The sequence below is a fragment of the Chaetodon trifascialis genome, chromosome 13 (genome assembly GCF_039877785.1).
Source record: "Chaetodon trifascialis isolate fChaTrf1 chromosome 13, fChaTrf1.hap1, whole genome shotgun sequence".
Lineage (NCBI taxonomy): Eukaryota > Metazoa > Chordata > Actinopteri > Chaetodontiformes > Chaetodontidae > Chaetodon > Chaetodon trifascialis.
In genome coordinates, this window is record NC_092068.1 from 6,668,993 (window position 1) to 6,690,339 (window position 21,347).

The window sequence follows — 21,347 nt, forward strand, 5'->3', positions numbered from 1 at the left end:
ACACCTGAGGTCTGCACCAACTGTCAGCTCATTTAAATCAGGGTTGAAAACATTATTATTTGCTACTTAAAGTAAATGTATTTGCTCAATGGTTTTAATCATTCTAAATGCTAAATTGTTGTCTTTTACTGGCTTCTGTTTTTGATTTTGAAATAAATTGTATTTTATTTTTATTTTTCTATTCTCTTCTAATCTCTTTCTTTCTTTGAAATCTATGATTTTAATGCATTTTTATGCTTCTGTAAAGCACTTTGAATTGCCTAGTGTATGAATTGTGCTATACAAATAAATTTGCTTTGCCTTGCCTTTTCCGTGTCAAAAAAAGGACCTTTGTACAAACTCAACTACGGGGTAAAGGTCGAAACAGAACCCACAAGGGGGTAGCATTGAGGTGAAATGTTGTTAATAATACTGTATGATACAATTTAGCATATGTTTTAAATAAATACATTACACTGAGAAAACACCACACTGAGAAGGCCTAAGTTTATTTCAAAGGGTGGTTTATTGAGTATTTTTTAACAATAATTTTCTAAAATGTAACATCACCATGAAAAATTCGCCTCCTCCCCTCCCCGCCCCGTAAGTTTCTTCTCACTGTCTTTCTTGCACGGTCACATTTGACAGCGGGACCAACGCGGAACGGTTGCAGCGATGGCTAAAAGTGACGGAGGCGATTACTTCAAAAGAGCCAGCATGTTCTGGTTTGTCAGCGTGAGCCTGGCGTTGGCATATTTCACCGTAAGTTCATGAAATCACATTTAATCGAAGTCAGATGCACAAAAACAAGTGTTCGACGTTATTTTATCCCGGTATTGTAAATGCCACCGTGCTGTGTTTCGTCAAATGTCGTCCGGCTTGTGTCTTTTTCTGGAATCTAAACAACGGTACTTTCATGAAGTTCTCTTTCTTTTTATCATAGCAGTTTAACACTTGGTATTGGTAAAATTCCTTATAGTGGTAGAGTAGCCTTCGAGTTCAGAGTTCGAGAACTTTTCTAGTGGGATTTGGTGTAAATGGTCCCTTATCGTGGACAGCTTCAGTCATATATTGTGGACAGGGGCCCTCCTGTGTGGACGAAATGACTAACACACAGCAGGGTTGATTGTTGGAGTTATTTCAGAGTCAATAGTAGGTGAAGGAACATACTTCAACATTTTCGTGTGTGTGTGTGTGTGTGTGTGTGTGTGTGTGTGTGTGTGTGTGTGTGTGTGTGTGTGTGTGTGTGTGTGTGTGTGTGTGTGTGGAGTCCAAAGCAGCAGAGGGGCCCTTCCAACAGCACCCCTTTGTTTTCCATATGTCCTAGGTGGACAGGAGAGGTATATGGGTATAGGTGTGTAATTACAAAAATATCGATACTCATTCAGAGCACAGGTCAAACAAACTCATGAGCAAAGTCCAGTGGAGGAATTAGCTGTCCTCTGCTCGGCCAACTCTGCCTAAAGTTTGCCTCGACATCTTATGTTGTTACATAAGAGCAAACTGAAACGTGCCAAACTCCTTTCAAAATATGCTAATCTTGATTAAATGCTCCCTGTTTCTCTGGCAAATGTTCATATCGATGGTCCGGTCTTGGGGTTTCGTTGCAGCTCATGAACTGATGCTTGATCAATAAAATATCTCTAATTGACCAGTAGAAAAAAATATGAATGAAATGTCAGCGGGCTTGAAATGTGTTGGGACAAAAAGACAGCACGTAACTTTTCTAGTGGGATTTGGTGTAAATGGTCCCTTATCGCGGACAGCTTCAGTCATATATTGTGGACAGGGGCCCTCCTGTGTGGACGAAATGACTAACACACAGCAGGGTTGATTGTTGGAGTTATTTCAGAATCAATAGTAGGTGAAGGAACATACTTCAACATTTTCGTGTGTGTGTGTGTGTGTGTGTGTGTGTGTGTGTGTGTGTGTGTGTGTGTGTGTGTGTGTGTGTGTGTGTGGAGTCCAAACCATGAATGGAAAGCAGCAGAGGGGCCCTTCCAACAGCACCCCTTTGTTTTCCATATGGACACATGCCTGACATGTCCCAGGTGGACAGGAGAGGTATATGGGTATAGGTGTGTAATTACAAAAATATCTTCTGCTTTAATTTACTGTTATAATTACTAATATTAAGGTGGTAAAATGTTTTTTGTGGGATTTGTTTCAGAATGCTTTCGTGTTGTGTGATTGGCAGTGAATGGGATGCAGTGGAAACGAGTGATTGTGCTCTAACCCCTGTTAAAAACGTTATTTCTGTTTGAAGGGATGTTACAAGGTTAACTGTTTGTAAGCTTTATTTCTGTAAAGGTGCAGAAAACCGAGATTCTGACAGTAACATAGAAGATGTGGAGTCAAATTCACATATTTTCTCATTTTGGGTTCACATGACGAGGCTTACAAAAAAAGACGTGGAGCAGAACTGATTCTCCTTCATAACTGCATCAAATTTAATTTCATTGGCATATCTCACAACAAGGCCAGCAAGTCATTTTTTGGTCGATACAGCCGTTACAATTATGATCGGAATGGCTGCAAGGAGCCATTCATGGAGCCACCCCATGAACAGGAGTCCTAATAGACGCCTTACTGACCAGAATGTGGGGGACCACAGAGCCAGCTGTCAGAAGAAGAGCCAGTCACGCTCACTTTGGTCAGACAGAGATGGTGATTCACACAAACAGTCGCAATCATAGACAGTCATTTGACTTACATGTCATGTGTGAGAACCCCTGAAGTACTTGGTCATGCATTTTGGGTTAAAAAAAATATTAAAAAGCCAGTGTGTCAGGGTATTAATTGTTAATGTTCAACTCCTGTGTCTGTGTTTTGCAGTGCACTGTGTTTGCGCCAGAAAGAATCCCATTTCAGTACCTCGGCCCCTTTGGCACCTTCTGCAGATACCTTGTGGATAACCATGCTGACACTTTGTACAAAGGGTAAGTGTGTTAGGTGGTTTCAAATAGGGATTGACCAATTATCGGCCTGGTCGATAATATCGGCCGATATGCGGCATTTTTTTGCTGATCGGCATCGGCCATTTTTTCCAGAGATAACCGATAAAATGTGTTTTAAAACTCACTCCTTTGGCTCTGATGCAGCCGTCTCTCCACCTCAAGTCACCACTCTTGCCTGTGTAACAATATCCCGCCCACAGCCCTCACTGATTGGCTACATGGCACAAGTGAGTCAGTGACAGCCAATCAACACTGAAGCCTCTACATGCAGCGCCACAGACACGGAGAAGCAGACAACTGCTCCGGTGATCCAGCAGAGGCGAGGCGACAGAGTCAGTTGAAGTTGCAATAAAAACCCTCTATGATGAAGTTTTAAAAGCACCACAACCTTATGATTAATTTCAGTGATAACATGCAAGCCCAGAGTTGATATTTCACCGACCTGCTTGTCTAATCACATCAAGCATACAACTTTGCAAGATAAATAGTGTTGCGTGCCAAAAACAACAAAAAAAGACATAACCAAGTGAACATGACCTGAAGCTCCTTACTTAATAAAAAAAAAAGACATAACGACATACCGGTAGGTAGACTATAGCAAGTATAAGGGAGGACAACCTGCTGAATTCCACTGTTTGGCTCTGGAGATGAAACTGTTCACAACTTCAACAAGGCGTATTTCATGATGGCCCACCGCTACGTTATAACTGCTGCAACCGCTTTATAGCTGTGGTCAGACGCACAATAATAATATAGGCCCTTTCGGTTACCGTTACTTTGTGGGAATAATAAATCTCCAAACGTGTCTCAGCCCGTGGGGCGGCTCCTGGTTTATCAATAAACCACACCAGAGGTGATTATAGCCAATAAGTTTACCAGTGCTACATGCTAACGTGTCCTTGTTTGTTTACAGTCGCCTCTCCCTCAGCGCTCGTGCTCTCACTACACTACGGTGCAGCAACGTAACTACTGGTGTTAAATGATCGTCTTTTTGCCTGTCACTCGTAAAGTCCAGGAATATAAGTCAGGCAGAGAGCACACGTCGAAGAGATTATTCTCCGTGTGTTTTCTTTTCAGTTAATAAATTTACAGTCGCGTCTACAACTCACGTGTGTAATGAAGCCTTTATTGTTTGCATTTACAGTTGCTAAGTGCCTTATTCTTATTTATGTAATACAACATACAGTATAAGCACAAGAGTTTACATCTAGCCCTCTGTTCTGAGATTCAGAATATGCCTTTATTACTCTAAATATATATAAATGAATATGATAATAAATAAGGAGCTATAAGTGGAAAAACTCTGGGAACCCCTGAAAGTTTAATCTTTATTTACTCATTCTGCTGTTTTATGTAAAAAGTTAATCTGAAAAGTAACTACTAAAGCTATCAAATAAATGTAGTGAGCCAAGGTTCCTGCTGCTGGAAGGCCCCTGCACTTTTTGTTTTAAAAATAATTAAACTTAAAGGTATTTCAATTAAGATTTTGTGTTTGTGTTATTTTACAAAAAGTTAAGGTCTTTTTTTCAGTGTACACAAAACAAACAAACAGTATACTGTATTCATTCTAATCCCAGGGGTGCTACTCTAAATTTTGACACCAAAGTTTATACTTTTGCTGCAAACGAATATCGGTTCTAAATATCGGCTATCGGTTTCGCTTGATTATTAATAATCGGTATCGGTATCGGCCCTGAAAAATCCATATCGGTCGATCTCTAGTTTCAAACACCGTCCTCTGGAAATACTCTTGTCGATTTCTTCCTTTGAGTAATAAGACCTTAACACTGAAGATTGGTAGTTCCAAATAAAATACAAAACATGTCAGAGCTCAATCTGGAAGGCACCGTTTCTCTCACATGCTCTAATATAAGTGTTGAGATTTTCCCTCATTAGCAGGAAAGGCAGTCACCCAGAGTGTCTTTACAGCAGAGAAGCATCAGTGACAATCAAATGATGTGCAAAGCACCCTCACAAGGCTCAAATACACTGTTTAATCAACTATCAACTACAACCTGAATGTTTTCCCATTGACAGATCGTTCCCACCACCTCCGCTGATGGAGCACTTTGCTAATTAGTGGTTTAAGTCACATGCCTGCCATAGCACCAGTGGACTGTTAGGACAGCAATCAGTACAGGATGTTTTGTTGTTGAAGTTATGTGACATACAGATCAGCCGCTGGGTGTTTTCTCAGGAGAGAGCTCAGCTGAAAGACATCATTCAGTCATTAGTGGGTTGATATTTGTGAACTGGTTGATCTTCTTCAGGCCAGCAGGTGATTCCTGCCAATCCGTCTGTCGGTGTTCATCTTTGCATGAGGGAAAATTGAACATGGTGTGAAGTCACTGTCGCTCCAGGGCGATGTGTAGATGATCCTTGTTGAATTCATTATAAAAGTCTGTGGAGTTTGACACGTCTCTTTGTTACAGGTGGTGGGTCGCCCTTGCCATCCATGTGTTTGAGGCCTTTGTTGCTTTGATGGTGTGCAGGTAAGGATGACAAGAACGTGGTTGTCCACTGGATGGTGCCCTCATCCTCATCATCATAATAATAATGATATGAAATTACTGGCCATGGGGATCAGCAGTCAGCTGCCATCTTGGCATTTGTTCATTATTTCTTCTCTATGCCCCCTGCAGTAACAAAGGTATCAACAACATGACCAGTCGCTGCCTGTGGTTTTTCCAAACCTTCCTGCTTGGCTACTTTTCCCTCGGCCTGCTCGTCAATTACGACCCGGAGCGTCCCAAACAACGCTGACACCAGCCCGAGAAGCCGACAGAACAACACTGCAATAGATGAACCCAGAGGATCAGACGCTTCCTTGTGCCTCGTCTTCTTCCACTGAACGGAAGAAGACGTCTGAGCCTTTTCTTTGGTACCGTTTCCTTTAACTTGAAAGGATTGAAGTGAATCCTACAACACTACAAATTTTCCAACTTAGTATATTCTGCTTCCTGTGCTTCTTTGATGGACATGCATCTCCATTTCATCCCAAAGATTTTTTATTAATAGAGAATAGAAAGCACAACTATGCCTTTCTAAATAATCTAAAGTTTTTATTGATAATAATATTACCAGCATCAAAGCTGGGCTGAATATTTACTGTGATACAAGAAAAATCTTTGATGAAATTGTTTTGTACTCTCGTGATGCTGACAGTCAGCCTGGCTGATAGTAGGAGGGATCTTTTCTCAGCTGTTGTGATGAACATATCGTCAGACAGGTTGGCTGCAGATGATACGCTGCAACCAGCCTCGAAAGTTCTCTGGAATAAAAATAAAGAGCATTGCTGTGAGCATTTTAGTTTACCTTTGCCTTTCTTATACTGAAGTGCTGTGAAACTACAGACTGGAAGTTCTTAATGTTTGTGCTGTAAAATAAAGAGTTACTTGCAAACTGCATGAAATGTGTTTGGCTGACATTCTACATTCTTCTAAATACTCGTAACTGTTCTTAATGTAGGACTTCATCCTGTACGTTATTGAAATTTACTGAAGAAGTCACTCAAAATAAAAAAAAAAGAGCCAAAAGGTGCACTAAGGTAACAGTGCTTTGCGCTGCATGCTAACGTCAGCATGCCAGCAAATTCAATGCTAACTCGCTGATGTTTAGCAGCAGTAATGTTTACCATGTTAACTATTTTGGTTTAGCATGTTGGCCTGCTAACATTCGCTAATTAGCACTTAACACAAAGCAGGACTACTGAAGCTGATGGGCATGTCATCAAATTTGCAGTTATTTAGTCACAAACCAAGTCTTTGTCAAATTGAAACTTTGAAGTTAAAGTTAAGAGATCACCAAAGTGATTCAGTTCATCTTGTGGGGAACATGAAAAACCATGAATGCCCACATCATGGTAGAAAAATCAGTTTTAATTTGGATCACCAAAGTCTTTCAGATTCACTCTGTAGACATGAATGTCCACAAAGTGTCATGCAAATCCATCCAAAGCAGTGCACCAACCAGCAGACTGACATCACCATCATTAGAGCTGTGCTGCTAGCTCAGCTAAAAGCATGAAAGTAACATGTATTCATTAACTGATTTTCTGGCCATTCAGGAGCATCAGAAACAAGCTGTTAAAACACTGTCAGATTCACAGCTTTTATGTTGCCAGGGGAAACATGTTAGTTGCTGAATGTTATTTACATATCCAGCAGACACCGAGCAACATTAGCATTCATTTGAAGTCATGTTGGAAACAACCTGACAAATGTAAGTCTAATATTAACTCTCATTCAGTTTTGTTCTTGTCTCCATCTGCTCCTGAGGGAAACATGTCTCTTTTTAGATGCTAAATGCTCCACAATGTTCTCCAGCGAGTCACTAACTGTGTTTGTTTGGTGCTGAGCAGGTTCCACTGAAAACTGCCTGCTGTGGCTGAAAATGTCACAGATGTGACTCTGAACCAAAAGTTTTGGCAGAGTTTGGTTGATAACTATTCCAAGAACCCTTAACTCTTGTGAATCTATCTATCTATCTATCTATCTATCTATCTATCTATCTATCTATCTATCTATCTATCTATCTATCTATCTATCTATCTATCTATCTATCTATCTATCTATCTATCTAAAGGACATAGTGTTACTCCAGCTTGGGTCTCTAAATCACCTCTTTGAATGTTGTTTCACCTCTTGCAGAGGAAGGTGTTAATGTCACACAGGTAAACAGTGCGACGCCGTTTGAATGAGGCTGAACCCGTAGCACAGGGTCACGATGTCCTCTGCTTATGAACTTAAGAGCATTAGCCCGTCTTAAACAGCCCAGTCTACACTAGAGCTGTCTCCAGCCATTAATCAGGGATGGATAGCACAGATACAACGCACTTTCACTTCCTGTCTCACTTTTACTCTTGAGAAATTACACCAATCATCATCTTTTATCAAGACAGCGAGAGAATAGTGGAGGAAAATATTTGAAATATGAATCCAGTTTTATTCTCTACCCCCCCCCCCCCCCCCCCCAAAAAAAAAAAAACACATCACAAAACCATGAAAACAGATCACAGAATTAGTCCATTTTTATTCGGAGAACACTTACTTGGATTGACTCTACCATCTCAGACAGTATAAATACAGAAATATGTACAAGAATTTCAAAACAAATTGGATTGAAAAATACATCTTTTATGCTGGTGGTTTAGGGAGGTGTGTAGTCTGTACTTACTTTAGGAAGGAGGGAGGAGTAAGTCTGCATCTACAGCTTATGATTCATACTCTGTGAATAACTATAAGAACTATATTCATCTCCTGAACGCAGCCTAACCACTTTACTGTAATTACAGGGTGCAATGATGAAAGAACAATAGCAGCATAAGCAACAGAAGTCATCTGAATTACATTTGCTCTATAATCTCAAGGCTTTTCTGTCCACACTTAGGTTTGCTTAACAGCCAGTCTTAATGAGATTCCTATAACAGAGTTCATATATCATAGTAGTATATGTTACAGGGTGTGTTTGCACATCATCTCACATTTTCTGTAGTTTTCTATTATAAATATAGTTTGTGTTCATGTTGTTGTTGTGATCACCGGTCCAGCCAGCATATAGAGGGGTAGCGCTCACTCAGTGTCTTGCGCAGCTGAGCGCTCTGTGTCTTATCCCTGGTTTCCACCACACACTCCACCTGTCAACACAGGTATACAATTAGCCTACACACACACATACTAGAATTAAGGCCAGTTAATTATGCAACACCTTTCACCTTTTGACACTGCAGGTGAAATAACAGTGCAGTGATGAGTTGGTGTAAACTAGAGGCAGTAATGCAGAACCAGGAGACGATGGAGCGATTCTGCGTGTTTCCAATGAATTCAACAGTTTCATTAAGTTTTTAAAACAAGATACAGTGGAATAAGGCAAGTCTGGTATAAAACTGTTCAAGAAGATTCATGAATTAAGCTGCTTTCCAGTGGCAGCTTTTGTTTTTCATTTACTTCAAGGAAAATACGATTTTAAAGCGTGACTCTGTAAGGTTGATCACCGTAACAGTAAATGTTAAAATGTCACCTTAGCAGCACAAGCAGTGGAGAGTCATTAGCAAAATAGCTCAGTGCTGTCAGTTTAACGGAAATCTATAGTTACGTATTTATAGTTTGCTAACATTGGCTAACATTATAGCTAACGGTCATACCAGACCAGGTAAGGCTGTAGCAGCAAAAGCCATGAGTGTATCGAATTGAACTTGTAAATTAAACATTTCAGCTGTAAAGGGAAGAATAAGTTATTTCTTCTTTCAAAAGTTTAGTTCAATAAGATAAGATAGGATAAGACAGGACTTAATTAATGGTTAATAAATAATTTATTAATTCTGTTTATAGTTTCTATTCAGTAATGATGCAGTTATGAATATCGGTAACCCATTAATAAATACTCAGAGGTTTATCAAGTCTGCATTTAAAGTCATTAATATTTGGTTTTAAACCACTGAATATGTATTTGTAAGTAAGTTGCTGTCATGAATTTGGTGCCTTTTCCAGATCCTGGACCAACCCGTCAGAGAGATTTTCCAACCCGACAACCCCAAAACTGTTCTTTTTAATGGATGAATACTGGACCAGGATTGGCCTCTCAACTCCGTGACATCATAAATCCTGCTCGTAGGTCTGCCTCTTAAAATCACATTTTCAGTTAGTGTAGAGAAAATTTACACTTTCAGCAAAGAATATGAAAACAGTCTTGTCGAGTCAGACTGCACATGCATCATTCTGCATATTGAAGCCCAAACATTCAACCGTAGGAACAAGAGACAGATCACATTTGTGACTGGAGGGGGACTTTAAATTTGTCATAAAGCCATTAGTGACTACTTTACGAAGGGTGCCTCATTAGAAAGTAGTACCAATATTTCTTGCAGTGGGAGTTTGAGCCCTTCCTGGATGCACAATCTGCAAAATCAGCACAAAAAATATCTCTACATTTTACTTGATTTGTATTTTTTGCCTTATTAGTCACACAATTTTCCTGCCAATTCAAAGCCATGGCAGTGACTTAAAGGTGGATGAGCGGATTGAAGAGGAGGAAGAAGAATGTGGTGAAGAGGACAGATTAGTTGCCTACCTTTGCCTTAAAGAGGTCTGCCTTGTTGCTTTGTCTCCGATGGCAGACATCCAACAACCTGGGAGGAAAAGACAGAGAGCAACAAAATTAAAGGCAGCATTGTCACAGGATGGGTGTCAGCATGAAACCACGGAGCAAAAAAACTTTAAATGGAAGGTTGTCAACCCTACCTGACGTCCTCTCTGGACAGGACGTCCAGCAGCTTAGCCATGTCTCCCGGCCATTCTCCCAGCTGCACAGTGAACTTACTGACCCGATCGTCCAGCACCAGGGCTCGGTCCACGCACTGCCTCACCAGCTCCAGCTCCATGTTAGCGCTGCTCACCACTACAGCGACCCTGCAGCACACACACACACACACACACACACACACACACACACACACACACACACACACACACACACACAGAGGGAGTCGTTTCATCTGCAGCCAAATGGATTAGTTCTACTGACATTTTTTATTGCCAAAAAGTCAGCTTTTCTGACTTGAAGAAAAATGTCTCAGCTAGGACTAAACAGCATTTAAAATGATGCAGAGGCGTTTTACATTGTTTCAAAAAAAAAAATTCTGTTTCAAATACACAAGGAAGCTTTTGGTTCCTCTGACTAACATGAAGAGGGCTGCTTTAATTCTAAGCTTCTTTCAGTCAGGTTCAATAATATTAACATATCTGACCCACTTTTTGCCTCTCAGTTCTGGGAGTTGCCCAGCCAAGATGGCAGCCAGTCCCATGGCTCCCTCCGTGTCCACAGTAGAGCGTTCAAACTCCTGAAACCGCAGCATTGCCACCAAACAGTCCTCCTCACTGTGAGGCAGAGGTAAAGAGAGAAAAAGAGTTGGAGTCAGACAGTCAGTACTTCAAATGACAAAATGTAAAGATGGCTCAGAACAGCAAAGCACTTCATTTTGAACATATAGGACATATTTACTTACATAATAACGGACATGTAATTTCTGAGTTAAAGCATTCAAATAGATGGAGATGCAGTACCTGACAGAGATGACTTTATCTACTAGTTTCTTTGCCAGCTGGAAAGTGTTAACACCCAGCGAACGCTCCATAAGATCTGAGAGCAGACAGAAAATTGGCATACGTTCAGTGTCAACAGGAAACTAAAAACCCATTTGAGCTTCCAACTGAAGAGTGTGCAGATAATGATGAAGTGTTGGCATGACATTTCTGTCCTGATAACATTACCTCCATAGAGTTTCTTATTGGGGTTGCTGTGTATGTCTTTGACTGGACTGTCAGTTTTCAGAGACTGTAGCAGCAGAGGGAAACCTTCTGGCTCAATTCCCTGTTGAAGAAAGACCATTCTGTGAAAACTGAGTCAGTTTCTGAGATTATTCTGTTTGTATTTTTTCACCATGTTTAAGTCTACAGCCTTGCTAGCAGCTCTGTGAGGCTTTGAGCTAAATGCTCACATCAGCATGCAAATCATTTCAGTGCTAACACACTAATGTTTAGCAGGTATAATCTTTCCCATGTCACCCTTTTAGCACAAATGCTAATATTTGCTAATACCAGCAAGCACCAAACACAAAGTACAGCAGAGGCTCATGGGAACGTCATCAGTTGTGTATACTCAGTCTGCAGACATTTCAAAATAAAACCCCTCATGCAGCATCCTGCCTGCTGTAATTAGATGTGCTACATCCTTAATATTAATGTTAATGAAATTGGAAAGATTTGTATGATTACTGTGACGTGTTTTCATTTACACAGGAAATGGATTGGTCAAATCTGGTCCTGATTAATGTATATTGCTTCATTGATTACTTTATATCGTTAAGAGGTGACATAATTATATAGAGCCATTTATTCTGCTACAGGGGTTTGGTATTTGAATTATAGTGTTGTTGTTTTTTCTCAGTGTTTGTATTGTTTGTATTAATATTGTTGAGTCTTTTGGTATGTATGGATGTCAGGTGTTCTGTGTCATGTCATGTGATATTTCACTGAAGTGTTGTCAATATAATATGAGGACCACAGAGATGAGCTCCTGTTATTATTACAGAAGCAAATGGGGGTCTAAATATACAAATAAATACAATCTATGGGAAGATTGGTAGCATTTACCAACATATACAGTATGCTGCATTTTATAATGATGACTACTGACTCCACTTGGCAGTAAACTTGATGGATTGCTTCTTCATACACAGCGATATTTACATATTTATGATTGAAAATAGAAGCACAGGGCTGTTCTGTTCCTCCAGTGTAAACAGAGCTAAGGCTGTCAGAGTGTCGGCTGTGGGCAGATATTGGAACAAGAGAAAACACTTCAAATACATTTATCTTGTTAAGGAAATCCAAGCAGAATGAAAAAAATGCATTTGGATCAACACTGGGGAGATTTAGGAGGCACATAACAATCTCTTCCTTGCAATAAGAAGTAAGGGTTCATGGGGAATGTGACCTCATTTTAAGAAACAGCACTGACAGCATTCATCTTCTCCATGTAGCTGACAGTGATATACAGATGCATAGAAATTCTGCCTCCATGGATCTCAGCAATCTAACTTACGATGATAAGAATTTGCGAGTTGAGGTGTTTCATGGCTGCAGCTGTACCAGCCAGTAGACCATACTGTCCAGCTGCAGGAACAATCACTGCATCCAGTTTGGACACTTGCTCATAGATCTCCATGCCCACAGTTCCCAGTCCTGCCAGGTACGCTGCACTCTCATCTCTGGACATCAGAAAACAAATAGAGAGGTGAAGGGCTTCAGAGTGTTATAGATTAGCAGACTTTACAATTGAAAGAAGAACTAGATTTTTCTTAGCTGTGAAAACAATGGAAAATTGTGGTAGAAATATGAGTTCAATTCATGACCAATTTCCATAACAGTATCCAAAAGTATCCAACCCACTGAAGTCCAGAGTGTGCTAAAGTATTAGCACATGCAGTGGAAAAGTGAGACATTTGTGAGAATAAGTAACATTCTTCTTGTTACAAATGAAAAATTTAATTGATAAGAAAAGAAAATATACCACCACCACTTATTGCCACAGTAGTCATCATTCAGCAAGAGTTACTTAGACTTGCTTTAAAGAGCTTTCCACTGATTTAGCATTGCACTCCTATAACACTGTCAAACTCACAGTATGATAGATAGATAGATTTGGATATGTAATGCTAGTAACAGCTAATGTAGCCTCAGTAGCCACGAGCAGAGGTCTGCTACTTTTTCCTAACTCCACATTATTTCCATTGTAAATAGTAATGTAAATGTGGATTAGTGGGACTGACTCTTCCAGGTAGAGGTATCCGTTCTCTTTGGCCAGATGGCGGGCGTGGTTCTGGGAGTCGTGGCCAGTGCTGCCATAGGAGATGACCATAGCGCCGTAGTCCCTGTAGATCCTGAGGCGAGGTGAGGAGCAGCATGACGGCATGATGACAAACACCGGGATCTTCAGCTCCACTGCATGGTGAGCCACGGCCATGGAGAAGTTACAGTCAGTGGCCACGATCACGCCCTTCCTCTGCTGCTCCTGGAGGGACATACACACATGTTTCATATATATTCATATATCATATATGTCAACACAAGTGGAAGTCAATGAAAAATCATTTAGTGTGTATTGGAATTTGACTTTCCAGCATAAAAATGTTCACTGTTTTGCAGAGGCTGATGAGCAGGACCTTTTCTTGGCAAATTGTTGTTAAAAAAGATTGAACTTTAGAGCTTTAGAGCTGCTGGTACTTCAAACAAAGCAAGGTGTTTCCTCTGTTTCCTGTCTTTATACTAAGCTAAGATAGCCTTATATTTAACACATGGATATGAGCGAGTGTTTCTCATCATGTGTACCACAATTCCTACAATCCCTGATGCTTCCTGTCACAAAGAAGATCTTTACATGGCTTTACTGAAGAGGATCATTTTTCCATCAATGCATTGCACTCCATCCATCACCACTTACCTTTGTCAGAAACTCAAACTAGGTTAAACCTATGAATTTATCATGCACTCAGAAACATACATTTGCTGTAAGTCTGTTCATACTGTTGACTGGATTTCATATTAGTTCTCCCAGTTGAGAGGAAGGCTTACTTGCTCATAGACATACAGTGTACACATGCAAGGGGACATATTTCCAAGCCACTGTCCCTTAAAGCTACACTCAGACTATATTTGTTTGCACAGGTCAGTAACGGTCAGTTAACACACAGATAGCAGATTACCTGTGTGAGGGAGGTGAGCAGGTACAGGGCTCCTCTCTCCTTCACAGAGCCCGTGTAGTGCAGGTGCTCCTTCTTCAGGTAGATCTCCATCCCGTACTGTTTGGACAGTCTGGAGTACTGCACACAGAGAAGAGGCAACACTTTAAGAGCAGCTCTCTGTTTAATCTTATGAGGAAGTTTAAGATTTGGCCAAACACTATTAATTCAGTTAATCTCCTGAGTTTATCTTTTTGTGTAGAAACCAAAATTGATTCAGGCTCCTCAGTGTACACAGCTTTTGTTTACACTGATGTAATTGAGAAAACTTGGATGATCACAGCATGAAGACTGTTCTCACAGCAACAAATGCTGTAAAATGACGAGGAATAAAGCAGACATGCAGACTGATAAGATACTGAATGGAAATACACAAAAGTAATATATGACTTTCAGCATGTGTGCAGTGTGTGTGTGTGTGTGTGTGTGTGTGTGTGTGTGTGTGTGTGTGTGTGTGTGTGTGTGTGTGTGTGTGTGTGTGTGTGTGTGTGTGTGTGTGTGCAGAATAGAATGTCCTGATTTATTCTGCATGATTCTGTATTATGACGTTCAAAACTCAAAATACTTTCTGTTAATAGGTTACCCTATTGATGAAGTTATCATTAGAATACACCAGCTCAACCACGGATTAGACCTTTACAAAGACAATAATGTTTACTTCAGTTTGACGCAGTCAGAGAGGTATTAATATAGCTACATGTTTATTGTTGAGGTCGTAGTGATGTTGAGTTGAACTGCATTATGTTGAGAGTTGTTTCCAGTGTTTTGCCCACATCATGTATTATTATATCATGTATTACACAGTCATGAAGACATGGAGAAGAAAAACATTAGAAACACATTTCAATGTAAGTCCAGTACAACACCACCACCACCTACAAACACAATAACAAACATAATTGAATTAACAGCTTACTCTTAAATCGTTTTCCATAAATTGTGTCACTCTGACATTCGAACATTTTTGGGGTGCAGATTATTGTCTTTCATTTCCAGTTGTGTAGAAATGGAAATGGAAATTAGTTTCATATCAAATATTTCTAATTCAGAGACATACAGTAAACTACGTCAAATCCAAACAGAACTCCTTTTGTGTCTGTCTAGTGATCGAGATGATGTTTGCTCCTCCAACAGAGGTCAGAGGTCATCCACCCCTGTCTTTCCCACCACCTCACTTCACACAACATAAGCTCATGGTTAATGTACCGTGCAGGGTGTCTTCTGTATCTCTGTCTGAATCCTGAAGGCTGCAGCGCTGATGTCCTCAAAGCGGAGGTACTGGGGTTTGGGGACAATCCTAAACTCGCTGACACGTCTGGTTTTCGGGGGTTCCATAAGCATGATCTCAGGACCTCCCACCATCTTGGTGTCAAAGACCCTCACATCGCCATTGAGAAGCTCTTCCTCACCAAAGTCCTTCAGCCGCTCTGGTTCAATGAGGGTGGGTCTGCGGCCTGCAGTGCCGTTACTGACAGGGCCGCATTTGTACGAGCTGCCAGGCTGGTTGGGGCCCAGACGCAACTCTTCCCTGGGAAAGACGACAACAGACAGAAGTTAAGTTTAATTTTCCAATCAAATATGCTGCATTTGAGATAGTCACAGCTAGTCGATTTGTGGCCAGAGAGCTGAGATCCTACATTCATTTCACACTCGAAAATGAAACCCATATATAACCAATTCACACATGGATACTGTGAAAAGATCATGTGAACTTGAATTCAAAAGGTTGTTGTTCAGCTGCCAGCTCTCAGGTCATGGAGCTGGAACTTCCCCACAACATGTGAATGCACCACCATGGAAGACTTGTCAAATCAATTTATGCTTTCAGCAGTAACTGTGTATAAGAATAGAAACCTGTGGCTGCTGACATTCAGAAAGAAATGATCTAGATCTAGAGTACTATGGAATACTTTGGCTGGTAGCACTGTAAACTATATTTTCTTTGTTGTATCATGACTCGATTCAATTGAAATAGCTAAATTTTGAGAACTTCTAAGTAAAACCTCTATAATCCCCAGTGTTTCTATACAGAGAAGATATATACAGTATGTTAATTGGTAACTCAAAAACATCTAGCAGAGGGTGTCTTAGAGCAAACTCAAGGGTAAACCCCTAAACCGCTAATTGAGTGACATCAAACTTCCAGTAACTTCAGTCTCACTGAGAGAGCATACTGTTCGATAAAACATTTGCCGGAACAGAAACATCGAAGCACAAGTAGACCTTAAGGCAGGGCAGAGTGGAAGCCAAAGCGCAAAATCAAGCCTGTCACATTACAAATGAAAGTCTTAATCAGATGTGAGCCAGAATAGAAAGCAGTGAGGTTTGTGTGTGGCCTCCAGCAGACAATATCAGGGAAAGTCAGTACAGAGTGTTAGAGCTGCAGGAAACCATGATCTGCTACCTGCATACCCATCCCACACACACCACCTTAATTCAACAAATTCAGATGAAACACTGAAATCAGGCCGGTCCTTTGAACATCTGAGGCTGAGTGGAAATTCCCTTTTTAAAACAAGCTTTTGAGTTTGAAATTCCTGAACTGATTAAATTAAAACTGAGTAGACCTTAACCCTGGTAACCCATGGTATTATACATAAATGTACCCAACACACACCCACACACACACACACACACACACACACACACACACACACACACACACACACACACACACACACACACAATCACACATAATCACACACCTGATCCTCCTGTCTAAGATGAATTGATTCACCTTTCGCGTCAAGCCATCTTCCACTCACTTTGACAGATTACATCTACAAGTCAATTTATGATTCATTGGGTCTTTCATCCACTCTTTTTAGGAGACACATGGGCAATTATCGTGGCAATTTAGGGCCAAGGGCAGGACAGTTTGATTTATAACAGCTCAGTAAATGGGCATTGAATAGAATAAAACAGTGCGATTCATTGAAATAGCTCAGCTTCTTCCAACATCTCCTGAAACTCCTCTCATTCCTCTATGACATGAAACATCAGACTCGATTGTGTCTCTCACCACATAGTTAATCAGGAGGCCCTTTACACAGTATAAACAAAATAATAGGATTACACCCTTTGCAGATTAACCCTGTCACTTAGCCATTAACGCAGATCACAAAGGGTTAATAGCTAGATTTGAGATTTTAAACGAGGTGGTGCATTGGAGCCATGCCAGCCATATTCAGATCAACAACGAAGCTGTGTGATTGTCTTTTTAACCTGGCTGATGGGTGGAGTTTGCACCATTATGATCCAGATAGAATTGAGCAACTCAAGAGACTAAAATGAAAGAGAATCCAGTGATACACCTGCTTCAGTCAGCTTTTAGTGCGTTCAAATATCAAGAGGCCACCACCAGGTGGAGCAGTTCTCCCAAACAACTGACTAAATCTGCCAACACTGCAGAGAACATCCCAGTCTATTTTTATCACAATGATCTGCCATTAACAATACTATGACCTTTCACCTTGTCCCCGGCATCCATTGCTGCCCCCTGCCCCATTTGTCAGTCACTCTCAGTCCATTATTCAGGCACACAGTGTGCTCTTAACACAGCTGTGAATTGAAAAGTCCAAGGCAGCACCTGTGATTAGGGTGCTGTGGTTCAAAAGCAGAGTTCAAAAACAACATCAAAGGGGGGAAGAGCAACACGGCAGCCAGTATCAAGCCTCAAAAAGCCTCCTCAAACGAGGTGATGAAGAGCTGAGATAGTAGGAATAGACTCTTTGAATTCAAAATGGTACATAAAACGAAATGTGAGGACAAAGCAAAAAATGGAGACGTTTCAGCCCCACCAGGCTTTCATCATTGGACTATCTCAGCTTCTTAATGTCCTTTTAAAGACTAAATGCCCAGACAGGCTGTTGTGCTGCTTCCTTATTCTACTGGAAAAATGCTCATTTGGGAAAAGAAAATGTCTCTTAGCACTATATGACCCTGATAGTTCATGTTGGATTGTTAGAAGTGCAATTCTGCATCTTTCTGTCATTTAGAGCCTGTTCGACAACTTTCTTGAATTCTTTGTCTGGTTTGTTTTAGCCTACTTAGGTACCACATGTAGCACCAGTGGGTTTGGATACTCACACCAAAGTACATGAAAGTTCAGCTCAGTTTTTCTTTCATGGTTGAGGCCATGTCTCAAATTGTTCTGATGTGTTAAACCCTGAAAATCAAGTTTGTTCATGTTGGCTCAGACAAACAGAGGAAGTACTTACAATCCCTTTTTGGCCCTAGATGTCATTTATATATTGCACAAAGCCAGCACAGTATTGCAGTAAAATAATTAATGACCTCTTTGATCCTAATGCTCTCTTTGATTTTTTTCTGTTGTTCTCTAAATCTGTGACAATTACCTGGGGACCAAGAGGAGGACAAGGTAGAGGACCAAGCGAAGCAGGAAGTCTACCAGGGCTCTGAAAGTTGGATATATCTCTCCTCTACGAGGAGCAGGCGCTGAGGAAGAGGAGGAAGACAGGGACATGGAAGAGGAGGAGGCTTTGTCTGCTGGGTACCTGGATGGAACAGGAGAAGGTTTGGGAGGTACCCTCAGAGGAGAAAGATTGGTGGAAGGGGGTATATTAGATCTTGGTTTGGGTATAGTGGCAGCCGAACTTGGGTTTGGATGACAAGCCGGTGGTTGTGTTGATTTCCTTTTGTGATTAAGGTGATCAGGAGGTGGAGGAGGAAGAGACTGGAGATTTGAGGTTGTGTTCGTCAGGGCAGGCTGCAAAGAAAGTGGACGGGGAGGAGGAATGGAAGTAACTGAAGAAAGAGGCACTGAGGCTGTGGAGGTAGGAGCTATTTCCGAACTCTGGACAGAGGGTAAATCTGACACTACAGGGCTGAGCTGGGTGGGGGAAAGGTCTGGAGGGTCCTCAGGGCTACATGTTGTAATTTCCCACCTCTGCCAGAAGGGGTCATTCTCCTCGCTGTCTTTCAGTGCAGGCCGGGGTGAGTACAAACGCTCAAGTCGCTCGCTCAAGTAGCTGGAGTAGAATAACTGGGCAGCAAAGTTCATCCTGGTCGAAGAACTGTCCTCCTACAGTCCAGCAAGTCTCCGTATCCAAATCCCTCTTCTCTTCCGACTGCTGTGGTGTGTCCGAGGGATACAAGGACACTGACTGGAGCTGCTCCCTCGGCGTAACGTCCCCTGTCCCAGCTCCCCCCTCTTTCCCTGCCCAGGAGCTATTTAAGAAGGGATTACTCAGGGACACATGCACGGTGGCTCTGCAGCGTCTCTCCAGTGGCCTGGCCCCTCCCTGGGCTCTATTCCTGGGCCCAGACCAGGATTACTTCCCCTTTCTATGACGTAGCGATAATCAGACAGTTTAAGGAGATAGATGCAGACTTATCTAGGGAGCAGTGATCTGGAGGCTCAACCACACAGAGGGGATGGCTATGGATGGAGGATCAGAAATGACAGAAAGGATAGAGATGGAGGTTTGTGTGCAGAGAACTGCAAGATCTGATAAGTGTACATGCAAAATCAGCAAAAAAGAGTCACAACTAACTCCTCGCATCTCTATTTTCCATTTCTAGAATCCAGGTGCATTGCACTTCACCTCACACTGCTCTCTATGAGGGCAACAGTAGACGAGTTTCTGTTCAGCTGTCAGATGTCTGTGCTTGCATCTGTAGGAAACTGAGGCAGCACGTTGCTGCAGAGCAGCAAGCTTCCCAGGGCAAATTTGAACAACACAATCAAACTGTACATGTAGTACAGCTGTAAAGAGAGACAGGCTGCCAGACAGACAGATAACAGGGGCTTTAGGGAAAGTGGAGAAGAGGTAAATTGGCTGCTGCCAGCTCAGCAGGTAGACCAGATCCTACTCAGCTCTGATCGGATGTCCAACGTGTCCCTCGAACCTGAACTGAGGAGCAACAGTGATGCCAGAGTTCAGTGGACAGGCTTCTTCCACGGTGTGTCCCAACTCACATCACTACAGGATTGTGTATAATCACCAGACATGATTCAAACACAGTATTTGCAGGTAAATGTGAACGTGTGTAGTGACTGAGGTGTAAAGTGCTAAGGTGTAAAATGCGTCAGTCACAGTAGTGGTGTGCTGCATCGTACTGTCCACGGTAATAGTGGTATAGTTTTGATATGATAAAAAAAGAGGAGACAGCTCAACAGCTATTGTGAGTTTTCAGCTGTTGTGAGCGGATATCATGGTATTATTTCAGTCACAGCAAAGGACCCCACTGGACACAGATGCTGTATCTACCAATGAGCGGACCTGACAAACCATTAAAAACCTGAAGCAGCCTTTTCAATCAAACTGCTGATAGTTTTTGTAAGTACAGCAAATCTGCAATAGGATCAGTCCAGGCACACCAAAGGTCGACTCATGACTCGTCTGAGAAGCAGAGGGTGGAGCTTTGCTTCTTTTGATGGAGTCATAGATTTCACACACAGCCACACACCTCACCCAATTAAGATTTAGCTCCTCAAAAAGTGGCAGGAAGACAGTGTGTGCCAGGGCCCAGACAGGTACAGAGAGCTGAGCTCACTTCTTGGCAACAACAAGGTTTAGTGAGCTCCCTATTCAGGTGTGGATAAGTGACTGGATAAAATGAAGAAGGCCAGCCATCTTTCCATGTCTGTCATCAGAGCGACTGCCAGGCCTTACACCGAACAAAACAAACAGACTTACAGACAGCACAAAGAGGAGCACTGGACAGAAATAGACAGTGAGAAGGTGACCCCACCTCACACCACAGATCAGCGTGACGTCGGCCGACTGGACGCCATGATCCTCTGGCTCTGTGCTCGTGTAGACGCTCTGCGCAGCACCATGTGTCTGCTGGCAGGACACTAACATCCACTTCCTGAAAGACGGGTCACAAGATGAACTTTGACATACATTTACATTTAACATCGTGCTGTTTAAGAAAAGCCTCGCATGGAAGTCTCCGTCAGTGTCTGATACACATTCAAGAAGTGATATTTGTCTTGTACATTTATAACATTTAAAACAACAATTATATTTAGAATTTAGAATTTTTGATGATCTATTTTGAGAAGTCCAAATTTTCTTGAAAATAGAAAATACATATGCTTTCTGTTGTTATTAAAACAGGTTGTATTGTAAACTTTTCTTCAAACT

General features: G+C 41.5%; 2 protein-coding genes across 2 annotated transcripts; one reads left to right on the top strand and one right to left on the bottom strand.

The window, feature by feature from the left end:
- Positions 1 to 616: 616 nt before the first annotated feature.
- Positions 617 to 6,348, top strand: LOC139341401 (transmembrane protein 254-like). Its single transcript, XM_070977920.1, has 4 exons — positions 617 to 741; positions 2,815 to 2,918; positions 5,369 to 5,428; positions 5,579 to 6,348. Exons 1-4 carry the CDS (start codon positions 655 to 657, stop codon positions 5,697 to 5,699), a joined length of 372 nt encoding a protein of 123 aa, XP_070834021.1. The 5' UTR covers positions 617 to 654; the 3' UTR covers positions 5,700 to 6,348.
- Positions 6,349 to 8,432: 2,084 nt separating this feature from the next.
- On the bottom strand, positions 8,433 to 19,412 carry LOC139341267 (L-threonine ammonia-lyase). Its single transcript, XM_070977686.1, has 11 exons — positions 19,140 to 19,412; positions 15,439 to 15,760; positions 14,197 to 14,313; positions 13,264 to 13,505; positions 12,537 to 12,702; positions 11,204 to 11,303; positions 10,997 to 11,072; positions 10,685 to 10,810; positions 10,175 to 10,342; positions 10,005 to 10,062; positions 8,433 to 8,571 (listed from the first exon to the last, which is right to left on the bottom strand). The coding sequence occupies exons 1-11, from the start codon at positions 19,253 to 19,255 to the stop codon at positions 8,473 to 8,475; spliced, it is 1,590 nt and encodes a 529-aa protein (XP_070833787.1). The 5' UTR covers positions 19,256 to 19,412; the 3' UTR covers positions 8,433 to 8,472.
- Positions 19,413 to 21,347: the final 1,935 nt, after the last annotated feature.